The 12438-nt window shown below is 44.8% G+C and overlaps 1 protein-coding gene across 4 annotated transcripts; it reads left to right on the forward strand.

The window, feature by feature from the left end:
* The first annotated feature begins 6472 nt into the window (after positions 1 to 6472).
* LOC144121149 (uncharacterized) lies at positions 6473 to 12438 on the forward strand. Of its 4 annotated transcripts, none has more exons than XM_077654143.1 (4): positions 6473 to 6742; positions 7578 to 7702; positions 8116 to 8171; positions 9833 to 12438. In XM_077654143.1, the coding sequence occupies exons 3-4, from the start codon at positions 8127 to 8129 to the stop codon at positions 10361 to 10363; spliced, it is 576 nt and encodes a 191-aa protein (XP_077510269.1). In that variant the 5' UTR covers positions 6473 to 6742; positions 7578 to 7702; positions 8116 to 8126; the 3' UTR covers positions 10364 to 12438. The 4 variants fall into 4 exon arrangements, 3 of the variants coding, with proteins under 3 accessions (XP_077510269.1, XP_077510270.1, XP_077510271.1); XM_077654144.1 differs by having other exon boundaries at positions 7582 to 7702; XM_077654145.1 differs by having other exon boundaries at positions 6476 to 6742; positions 8116 to 8187; positions 9833 to 10339.

The following is a 12438-nucleotide window of genomic DNA, read 5'->3' on the forward strand; positions in this document are numbered from 1 at the left end:
GGCGGCGCTGTCGTCGCCCGCACTTGAAGCGAGCGCGCTCGTCGTCTGCTACTGCGCATCGCTTCGCATTGCTTTCATCGCGGCACCTCGCCTCTTTCGTGCTTTATTCTGCGTCAGTGTCCTGATGATGCCGCCCAAGCGGCGGTTAAACCACTGTTACGCGCCAGGCTGCACAACTGGGTACGCAAGAACAGCCCAAGAGCGGAAGTTATCTCTTTTAAAGGCTCTCGAAGATGAAACCTAAAGGCTTGTTTGGCAGCGAATCTGCGCAGGCTTGACAGGCCGCTTGGCCCCGATTGTACAGTTTGCGAACTCCACTTTGAACCGCACCTCATTTTGAGGGATTATGTCCTCGTTATAGATGGAAAGGAACTCAGATACCCGGGGGGGACTGCAAAGCTCGCCCCTAATGCAGTTCCAACCATTCTCCCGAACTTGCCCGCCTATTTGAGCAAGACAACTCCGACTCCAAGGCTCCAAAGAAAAAGACGGCAGCAAGAGGAGCCATGCGATACCAGATGTAAAGTTCGCCGCTCGGACCGCGACCAAGAGAGAGATCATGATGCGGACGTTGCAGTGGGCAACGAAGAATGCGAAGATGTTGCCGCAACGGACAAAGTTGTTAATGTCGCCGACCTGCGTGGACTCACACCTTCTTCGAAATCTTGGGCGCTGCATAAGTTCCCTGGATTTACCGGACTGTGCTACGTGTGCTGTGCACTAAATGCTGCGACGAATGAAATTACTGTCGCAAGAGCAGTGTTTTTCGGCACTGAGGCCGAAAGCACCGTGACGTGCAAGGCGCATATTTTGGGCAAGCTAGTAGAAGATAGTAATATTGTGTCAATTCAACAAGCTGAAGATGTCCTAAGGAGGGCAGCTAGCATTCCGATTTGTTGCGGAGCAGCAGAAGTGTCGTCGGTATCGTTCGAATTGACGAAAGGTCTTTTCGCACAAACGGAAACTATTGGAGGCATCTACTTCAGCGTGAACTGCATTGGGAAAGCACCAAAAGAAGGTGAGCACAAGCTGAACACAATTGTTCTGCTAAAGTTTAATTTGAGGGAGAAAAATTGTTTTTAGCGCAACACAGCGCTTGTCTCGACCTGTATACAGAAGGCACTGTGTTCTCTATTGCGCTAAAAATCTTCCACCCTCAAAATCAACGAATTAACTTGCCGTCAAATTAGCACCGCTCAACTTAGTTTGTGACATGACTTTAACAGGTTCAGTGAAATTTTAAGGCAATTAGTCATTTATAGTGCATGCGTCAAGGTATCTAATTGTAAAGAATAATTCCGCGTTGCGTCTAGCTGGAATAGCTTTAAAGAAATCTCAGTCTCGCTGGCAGCAGTCACCATCTATTTTTTCCATTTCAGAAGAGAGAGAGAGTGTGTGTGTGTGCGGGGGGGGGGGGGGGGGCGTGCATGCGCGCACGTTGATTGTGAGAAGGATCCGAAAGTGTTCGATTAGGCTCTTGTAATACATAGCATTTATGTCAGTGAAGTGTTTTGATTCCTACCTAAAAAATTACATTGTCTTTTTCCAGGGCAACCTCGCTTACGTTGCAAATATCTACGTCAATCTCTGAAAACAAGAAAATGTCGCCTGCAGAAAAAGGTTCCCAAGCCTAGTTGCAAGACGTCCCGCCGACTCCGAGCTGCAAATATGAAGATCAAGAGGCTAGAATCCAAAGTTGAGACCTTGAGCGAAAGCATTTCAAGGATGAAAAATGAAACTGCAGCCACAAGCAAGAAAATTCTGCAAGACAGGTTAAAATACTTGTCTCCAAAGCCGCAACTAGCTGTAAGGCAATGTTTTGAGGCAGCGAAGCGAAAGAACACACGAGGAATGAATTTCAACAAGGAATGGATGCTCGAGAGTATTCTGCTAAAAATGCGTAGTCCCAAGCTCTACGATTACATTCGGAGACAAAACATTTTAGTACTTCCAGGAAAGACGACAATACGGAAGTACATGTCAAACTACATGGGTAGCTTTGGATTTAATGAAAAGATGCTTGAAACATTAAAACAAAAGACATCAGGGATGGACCCCTTCAACTGCCATGGGGGCTTAGTAATTGACGAGATGAAACTCTCGGAGCATCTCTCTGCTGGCACAGCGGGTAAAGTTGCTGGTTTCGCCGATCTCGGGCCCTACACACCAAAAGGAGGAAAGCATGTCCTTTCCAATCATGGCCTCGTGGTGTTGTTTCTGCCTCTAACTGGAAGGTGGACCCAGATCTTGGGCACATTTGCGACAAACACCAATGTGAAAGGACATTTATTGTCAAAAATCATTCTCGAAGCTGTCATGCTAGCAGAAAAAAGCAGGATTAATTGTTGATTACATAACTTGTGATGCGGCACCCTGGAACCGCAAGATGTGGAAAATAATGGGGATAAAAGGAAATCCACAGCAAATATCGGGAAAAAGGACGCACCCAGTTGACGATACAAGATTCCTCCATTTTTTCTCCGATTTTCCTCATTTGGTGAAAAATATTCGCAATAGACTGCGACAAACAAGCTTCAACACACCAGATGGAATGGTAATTGCATACTTCTGGGTTAGAGAAGAGCATTTTGTGCATTTTTGTCAGTTGCATATTATATGCAAGTTTTTTAATAGCTACTAAGTATGTGCTTTTACTGCAGACTGGAGCCACTTCGGAAAGCTTTCGAGCTTTACTCCAATTGTTATCACCATGAAGGCAATGCCTCGGCTAACTAGGACACACCTTGAGCCAAACGACTTTGAAAAAATGAGAGTCGCCCATGCTTTTCATTTATTCAGTTCCGAGTCATTGAGAGGCCTTCAGCTCTTCAAGGCACAAGTAGAAACCAACTGTGAAAAAATTGATGCAACACAAAAATTTTTCAGGTTTGTACTTTGAATTTTTATAAAATGTACCTATATATGAACTGATGCTTCGGAGGTGTCTTTGAAGCTTAAATTTATTGCTATGATTTCCATCCTTAAGTTTTCAGTCTAATGGTATTTTCACTGGAAACTGTTTTCTTCTTGATTTTTATTTATGTTTTGTTTGTTTTCTTGTGCAGGAGAATGCAGTCACTGATCGAAATCATGACGTCACGCTTGCCTGCCGAAGCCCTGAAGCCAAATTCGCCGAAATTACGAGAGCTTGAGGATTTTTTAAATTTCTTAAACCAGTGGGAGAAACATATGCAGACACAAAACACTTTTTAAGTTCCTCAACAGCGGAAGGCTTCAGAGTGTCGATCAACAGCACTTTAGAGCTTCTGAAATATTTTAGTTCCGAAGTAGGATACACTTATATCATGACATCTCGTTTTAGCCAAGACAAAATTGAAAACTTGTTCGGCATCGTGAGGCAATCATCAGGTTGCAATGCGCATCCAACCCATCAGCAGTTCCTGACCACAGTTAACTGCTTGAGCTATTATAATCTGGCCAGGAGCATTCCTGGTGCAAATGTAGCTAGTGAAGTATTGAATTCCCTCTTGACGGTACAGGACCAACGAGAAGGTTTCCATAAACAGCAGTTGGTTGATGTGCTGCTCAGCAATGGAGACCTGGCAGGAGCAGAATCTGCAATCAATGATATGCCTGTACAGAGTCACGATTATAACCTACAAAAAAGTGACTCAGGACTCATCTATTATGTGGCTGGTTATGTGTTAAGGAAGTGGGACTTAAAGTCGAAGTGACTGCACGAACGATCTTCTACTCCCTTCTTCAGAAGGGAGGAACTTGGATGCAGCACAGTTCACAATTGCAAATTACAAAGGCAAATGCAAGTGCCTCTTCGGTGGCCTATTGTATCCCTCCGTGAAACTTTTCAAGTTTATTACTGACCTTGAGGGCATATTTACATTGTGTTTTAGCTGTAACAAGCTCCACCGAGACAGCATCATGGATATACTGGCTGTCATACATACCAAAGATATGGCAGCTGTCGGATGCGATGAACACAGAAAAACACTAACAGCAAGTATGATTGGATACGCGAATGCACTTTTATATCAAATGCTTAAATAAGGCCCGGGATGCAGCACGCAGGAAGTCTCACCAACATTTAAAACTAAGTCGACTATGAAAGGGTATTGAATCTGTTGAACAATGATTAACTATGACATGCAGTGAGCATATGTTGCGTAAATAAAAGTGCACTGGTGGATATGACAACTGTGCTGTTCATTATTGTAGATATGATTCTTCAAATAGCTTGTGTATACCGATAGCAAAGATCTAAAAAAGAAGTAAGAAAAAAATTACACCAGCAATTAAACCAGGAATGCATGTATTCAATATAGGGCATTCGAGTGTGTTGCGTTCGTAAAAAGCCGTCTCGGCGCAAATAACGCAGTGAATTTGAAAGTTTCTGCCAAATATGGTCCTATTAAGGAAACAATTAAGTATACCAACATTGCCTTACACCTGCGACAAGCTTCCTTTTTTATGCGTTTTCGTTTTGAGGCCTATGATTATTGCTGAACCTAGACAGTAGACTTTTTTTATTTTGTCATTGAAGACGCTCAAAAGAGAGGACATATGCGCAATTAGGCACGTATTTTATGCGGAGTGCGCCATCAGTCACAGATAGAAGTTAGCCATATGTAAGACGCCCAAGTATCCAGCTCAACCACGCGCGGGAAAACCGATATGCGATGCAGTGCCTGTTTCCAGCCTGACAGCACAACTACAACTTGTTCCCACGACAGTATCGGGGCCTTGACATGAGTAAAACGAAGCTGCAAGAAACAGAAAGCAAATGCAAGAACGTCTGGCCCTGGCTACTCTTATAACACACTGTGGTAGTAAACTGAAGCCGCATCAAACGCCACACGAAGCGCTTATCCTAGCAGAACAGCGGCCCGAAGGCTGACGCGCTTTCAAGTGCGGCCGACTGTAGCGCCGCCGCAACTTTCTACCGCTCAAGGCACGCTCCGTCGGAGGCGGTCGCGCCACTGGGTATGTTCTAGTTCACTATAACTAGGGGGCTGGATGCCGCATCGTGCTCCCGAAAGAAATCACCGGAAGTTAGGCGGCATGTCCCGGAAGTCAGACTTTGGCAGTGCATGAAATCGGACCTCAGCACGGTTTTTCAGCTTTAGTTTTCGTTTTCCGCTTAGCATTTTGTCTTTTCGACGTTCTTGCCTTTTTTAGGAGAACAGCAAAGTCTTCGCGAAAGACGTTTCAAAAATAGGGGCCCATTGCATCGCTATGGGACCACACTAGCAGACGGAAGAACTTCGCTACACACAGTACTTACGGAGCCTCGTCTGCTCAGCTCTGTCAGTGCTGTGGCATGTTGCAAGTTGCGCGTCCGCGCCATAAGTGTCGCCACGGTCGGAACGATTGCAGCGATCCTGGTATCTGGCAGCAAACGCGGCTGGAGTCAATGACACAACGCGTCTGCGCCGCCAGTGCCGCCGCGGGCAACGCTGCAGCGCAGTGGCAGCAGACGACAGCGACCGGCGCAAGCATAGCGAGCAAAGTTTTGAGCAATTTATGTTTTTACCGCCAACTCCCAGGCACCGCCACCGTCGCATTTCAAAATCGTCCCCATTGGCTCTACGGGAATGTCACACCCTTGGCTCTGTGTCATCCCGTTGCGCTAATACTGTGGAAGCTTGGGAAAGTTGGTGTGACATTGTTTTTCAGCAGCGCAGGGGACTAAGGGCGAGACAAGTGCACAGACACGGCGCTGAACTTACAACTGGTTTTTATTGAGGCGATTTCCACTACTTAAATACAGTGGCAACCAATCTCAAATGAAAAAGACAGATACACAAAACAGGTTGGCGATAATGACAATTCCTGAGCACAGGTCTACATGCAGTGGCACAAGACCAGCTGCGCACGTTTTTCTATTCTCATCAAGGAAACGCAGTTCTTTATCGGACAGTTCTTTATCCGTTGCGCTAGCGTCGCCAGCTCTGCTATTTGTTGTGATGCACGTTGTCGAGCTCTAAAGGCCAAGCTATACGTACCATCAGTGGGGCATAAATTCAAGAAAGAATATGTGGGAACCCTCATTAGGGCAGCCAACTTTGCAGTCACTATTTTACCGAATTATGTTTAGACCGAATGACCGGAGTGAGGGCGCGCGGCCACTATCTGCTGAGGTGCCGATCGGCGGTGTTCTGCCGTTTCACATTAGCGCGTCCAAAGTGTATATGGTACTGCTTTTCTTGTTGTCAGCCATTAGCACTATATCATCCTGTTTGTAAAATAAATATTACTTTTTGCCCAAGACGCGTCGCAAAAACTTGGAAGTTGAACTGTTTTAAATGACAATTTTAATTAAATATTTGAATGTTTAGCGTACGGATGCAGAACTAACGGAGGAACAGAAAAAAAAAACGAACTTTCCTATTAATGAGCGTTCTGTAAACTAAGATGACTAATACCGCATTTACACGGGGCGACCTTAACCAACTGCAGTTACGCCACCTAACCACAGTTACCCAAACCGAGCTTGCTGACCTCCGTGCCTCCGTTTGCTACCTTAACCGACAAGATGGCGGCGCCCGTAGCAGCAGAACATCGAACGACTCGTCCTCCCCGGGTTGCGTCATCTGGCTTGATTTAACAACCGCGGCCCTGATACGCATCTGATACGGTAACACGCGCAACGCTCGGATATATGCTGCGATTGTAGCGGAACTGAACGCCGGGCTGCCGCCGGGACAAGGCCCATACACCAGCAAACAAGTGAAGCTGAAAATGGAAAACCTCAACAAGAAATACGGTAAGTGCGACCTTTACCGAACGATGCTCGTGCCATCATTTCTTGGCGCTGTTTTCATAGTGCAGCTGAACTGCTTAAGTGAGCCTCGCATGTGCTACAGTAGCATGTGTTGTTGCTGGAGCAACGCGTCGATTCTCTTCGCCGTCGTCGCACAGTTCTGGAGTGTCGAAAACGATCTCGAGAATGCATTGCTGAGGTAGTAAGGACTCGAGAGTAATGTCCTCAGGCAGGAGCAGCATACGCAGCACTTTGAATCATCGCTCGTGCACGCGTGCACGGCGTTGCATGCAAACTTCGTCTTCCTCGTTACACACGTGTTGTTCGTCGTTTTTATTTGCAGCGTTGCAGCTGCAGCGTTGACAACATTGCTGTACGCGCCGCTATTTCTGGCCACCTGCTAGAGCAACAATGTAGTGAATTGAATTTCAAGATTTATTTCATATTTCTTTACCAGGCTTCACTGTGTACTAGCAGCATTCGTGAAGTAGTATACACAGTGCAGCCTGGGAAAGGTATATGAAAGAAATAAATCTCGGAATTAACCAAGTAAGATATTGCTAGAATGACAATAGCTCCATAATGCACAGTCGTGGCTTTAATTGCAAAGCAGCAACTAGCAGGATGTAGTTTAGCCACGTTGCAAATGTAAATTGCATGCATTAATTTCACCAGTACCTGTGCATATGCATTAGACATTTATCTATGAAATTTTAGTCTTGCATTGAGAATGTGTACAGTGAAGCTTAACCAACTGAGAGAAATGATGTGATCACAACCTTCAAATGTCTTTTTTTAGCAACACGTTTAATAGCTCACATCATTTTTATTTGTCCAGGCAGCTGAGACGGACAGGCACTTCAACTGGGTCGCCTGGTGTCTCATGGATCTTCTACTGGCAACCCCAGTTTCCTCGGCTGCCTTCCCATCAATGATGATGGGCGAGTCGAGAAAAGTTTAGAGGTAATTTGATTTATAACATTGCGTGTTATCTGTCGTTCAGATCACTTCAGAATTCTATTGCTGCTCATTTCTCAGTGTGGAACTTATGCTTATTATAAAATGCTGGCCAACAATAAATAACAAAGAACAGACTCAAGCAGTTGTGTAAACCACTCCCACAAACATGGGCACTGGCCTCCACGTCTACATTTTTGCCTTGTGCTGTTGTTCTGTCATGAAACATGAACCAACTAGCCAAGCAACTCCCACTGCTCATCCATAAATCCTTGTTTTTTTCTAGCAATTCTACATATTGGTAGTTAGCTGGTTGTCTCCCCATATACTTAATGTTACCATGCCAGAGCAAAGACCGCTTTGTTGTACAAGGAGTTCAATATGCATTGCTGGTTTAGGTTACGTCCTTTTTTTTTCAGGTGGGAATCATATGTCAAAAGGCACACACTGCGGATGGATACGACTTAAGTCTCTAGTAAGATGAAGTTATGGTACGCACCAGAATTTCGGTGCCTTTATTTGCGTGATATATTAATATTGCTATTGCTGCATGACAGTTCATCTTTCACACCTGTGCACATGCAGCTTCATCCTTCTCTCTTGTAGATACTCATCTTTGTCCGTTGATTCTATTAGCAACTGGGCTTGAATACAGTGGAGTAATACAGCAACCTGTGGAGCATAAGCTGTTATTGCGAACTGTTTTCTCTACAGCGACACTGAAGGGAAGTAGCAAAGTAGATATTAAATTTTTATGTGATGTCTGTAATGTCCAAGTAATTCAATGAAACATAGTGGTGGCCTAGTTGGTGGTTCATACTTGGAATAAACGACAGCGTAAAAAAGGACCACCACAGAAGAGAAGCCTTCTTTGTGTCGTGTTCTCTTCTGTGGTTGTCCTTTTTTGCGCTGTCTTCGTTCGAAGTATATAAGTAATATCTGTATTGTATTGCATTTTTGTCTATAACCTCTTTGTGCATGCTTTCTGTATTTATTGCCATTTCACATGAAATACACTCAATTGCAGGTTCAGTGCTATTCATTCTTTATCATACCATTTTTCATGCTGTTTTTAAGCCCTGAATGATGAACCAACTAACCCAGCAATCCTTCCTTTGGAACCATTGGACAGACGTGGGGGGGGTGTTATGTGGAGTAAGCTACTCCCACAGCCATGGGCATTAATGGCAATGGGAAGCAGAAATGGCACTTGTGTCTTCAAATCGCGGCGCCTTGTCGTGCCAGAGTTTGCACCTCACCTTCCATGTACTTCTGTTCAACTCAACCTCATCAGCTCGGTTTAGCCTTGGTCAACAATGCTCCACATGCTTGCAAATGTTTAACATATTGCTTGTTATTGACTTTTATCAGCTTGGTATGCTGTCTTGTTCAGCTGTTCATTCATTTATTTATTTCTACATACTGTGACCCATAACTTTGGTTCAAGCGGGAGGGCACACAATTATAAAAGCCATAAAGCCATTAGCCGCAACAGCCACAAGTTATTTAAAGGACATAAAATCCAACATTCATCACAACACCAACACTAGGAGCCGTACAAAAATCCTCCAATTCCTTCACAAAATATTTCGAGTCACATAAACCTAAAGGAAGGCGATTGCACTCCGCAACAGTATTCAGGAAATAACTGAACTGAACCCATTGGTTCATGTGAAAGTTTGGGCTAGGGAATGCTGATGTACAGTACTCACGGATTGAAATAGGACATTCGGAGCGCGTGGCCGTCGCTTCATGGAGCGCCGCCCGTAGATGCTCATGGAACAAAGGTGGTGCATTGTGGTATGGCGCGAGGGGGAGAACATCTACAAAGCAGAATTGTTCCTTCCAGCCGCCAACGAGCCGGCCTGTGGTTTACCACATGCCTGCGTGGCACTGCAAGGCTTGCGCTTCGAATGTCCTATTTCAATCCGTGAGTACTGTACATGTCTGGATCTTCATATATCTATTTAGTTATGTTCAGGAAAACAAAAATTTGAACCGCTGCCTTCTTTCCAGTTTGGCCATCACAAGTTTGTGTTTTTGTAATATATTGTGGAAGTGGATGATTGTATTACATTAGGACACATTTAACCTCTTTTTTGAGATAACATGTTGTCTTGTATGTTTCATGTGCAGCTGCCAGTCGTCAATGAGGCACCAGACGGCTCAGAAGTGCTCCTGTCACGGGAGGACAGCCTGCCTGAAGGAAGCAGAAGAGACGACCTCTCACAACTTGTGGCCAGCTCCCCCATTTGCAGTGCCAGTGCTGCAGTACCTGTACTGCAAAGCACAGGCAACAGCAGCGACGACACAAGTAGAGCCAGTGCTGGCGTAAGCAGCAGTGCCACAGCAGGGGCAAGCAGCACTGCCGGTGCTGGCACAAGCACCAAAAGAAGGGAACCCCAAAACAGCCGCCACAGGCGACAAGGATCTGCTGTAGAGCAGCTAGTTGCCGTCCATAAAGGAGAAAGCGAGGCAGCAGCAAAGGCCGACTGCAAGGCGCACAAAATGCGCAAGATAATGGTGCGCCTCCAGAAGGAAGCGAATGCCATGAATGTAAGCATGGTGCAACTGCTTGTAAAATTTCTAGACAACAAAGAAAATAATGACTCGCTCAATAAAGAGTGTTCAGAACAGCTGAAAGTTATTTTTTATTACAGCAGGTGATGAGATGAAAGATCTTTTACTGCTGAAAGTTTTGTATTGTGTTTTAAACAGTGAATTGTATTGTGCGGGCTGGCTACCGTGGTAGCTTGCAGTATTAGTTATTAACAGAGCACATGCATACACTGCAGGGGTACACAAGTGCAATAATCAAACAAGTCTGTTGCAAGTACATTGCTGCTGCTCTCGCAGTAACACTCCACCTGCTTCTCCACTCAGAACCAATGGCTGTTGCATGTTCACCAGGAACTGTTTGCTACAAGGCTGATATTTTTCTTGCAACATAACTGGTTTTCTTTGGGGGGGGTATAGAACAGTGGGGAATTTTGATAACAGCAAAATAGTAATGACATGAAATTGTTCACAGAAAGCGTATTTTGGTTTAACGAGTTGGGATGGGAATGTAATGAAATTTATCACACTAAGTCTTTCAAAGCTCTCACCATTGGGTCACATTTGCGTCACATTTTTGTGTTTGCTTTGTGTGTGGATGATGTGTGCAAAAATATCAAGCTTCCACCTGTGACCGACATGATTTCGTTACCTTCATGAGCAAAAGGAAAAAATTTCTCGCAACTATTGCTTAATCTTCGACTAGATATAAAATGTTCTCTGTAATATGATTGTAAGTACCAACAGTTTTTTTGGTCAGAGGTATCCGCTTCCATTGGGCTAGCATCAGGTGCATGCAACAGCCTAGCGAAAAAATATTGTGATACCCAGGGGGCCCTTGTTGGAAAGGTCTATATAGTGAATGCATTTCATTCACTATACTGCTTTCAGAATAAAGTTGAATGGCGCAACGGAACAAACAAAGGAATACACGGATACAGAAAAAGCACCACTGCTGTGTCTTCCTGTGTTTGTTCCTTTGTGCCATTCAACTATGATGAACCAACTAGGGCCTCAGCAAGTGCTTCTGCTTTCAGAAGTAGGAGTGCAAGATTAAAAGCTTCTATTGCTTGGCAAGGTACCAACAAGTTGCTGATTGGCAATGTGGCAAGGCGATGGCCAGTTATACACGAAAATTATAAGCAAACAGCAAGTGATAGAATAGCTGCCAATACGCAGACCATGTGACACAAACACAACAATGAAAAAGTTAGTACAATGGCAATGAAACCAATGTAAACAGCAGTGCTCAACAAGAATGAATCATAAAAATGGAAAGCTCATGCTGGCATTTTACTATCATCTGTGAGCAAAATTGCTTGAAGAAAAAGATTTGTTTACAGGAAGTGATGAAATCTTCATTATTAGTTCATCAGAGATGGCTGCATGTAGGTGAAGGTTTGTTTGCAGTGGTGGAACTGCTGCGCCAATTGCGCCAAATCAGAAATCCTGCTACATGCTGCTACAAAATCGATTTTTTGCCTACTTTTGCGCCAAAACGCCGCTGAATAACTCTGCCGAGAGCGAAACCGAAATTCACTGTCGCGGAACCCGACATCTGCCGGCAACACTGTTCAAAACGTGTGCTGATTGAAAGAAAATGGCACGAAGAAAGTGTCCATCTTCATCCATGCTGGTCATCGCTGCCAGAGGTCATCGCAGCTCACGAGGTCTTCGCCCTGATGGATGAGTTTAGTCTGTGTCTCAGAAGATATTAGCCAGACAATCCGAACGACTTGATGACTTCTGGCAAAAATTTTTTGAACTCAAGCAAGAGGATGGGGCTCGAAAATATCCCTTGTTGGCGGCACTCGTAAAAGCACTTGTGCCTCTCGCACAGCAATGCTCATTTGGAGAGGGGCTTCAGTGAAAATTGGCGAGTGCTGAGAGGGCGATCGTCCTTTTCAATAGAAATTGTAAATGGGCTCAGGTCTGTAATGACATATTCCCAGCGTTTCGGCCGAAATCCAGCTGCCATTCCTATGACACAACGATTAATCAGAGCGCTGAAAGTATCGCGGAAGTGAAAGCTACAGTGGTTGGAGGCAGATGCAGCAGAAGAGACGTGCAAAACAAGCAAAAGAAGGCTGATGCACCGGACAAGGACACCCAGGAAAGAGGTCAGAATGAAGAGAAGGTACTGGAAAAGATCAGGCTGGCCAGGAATATGATCACCAATAATATAA

This window comes from Amblyomma americanum, chromosome 2 (genome assembly GCF_052857255.1).
Source record: "Amblyomma americanum isolate KBUSLIRL-KWMA chromosome 2, ASM5285725v1, whole genome shotgun sequence".
Taxonomy (NCBI): Eukaryota; Metazoa; Arthropoda; class Arachnida; order Ixodida; family Ixodidae; genus Amblyomma; species Amblyomma americanum.

Bases quoted from the DNA above. Each gene is read 5' to 3' on its own strand.
- LOC144121149 (XM_077654143.1), top strand. From the start codon at position 8,127: ATGTCAAAAGGCACACACTGCGGATGGATACGACTTAAGTCTCTA. The intron at 8,172-9,832 runs GTAAGATGAAGT...TTTCATGTGCAG, and splicing joins GGATACGACTTAAGTCTCTA to CTGCCAGTCGTCAATGAGGC.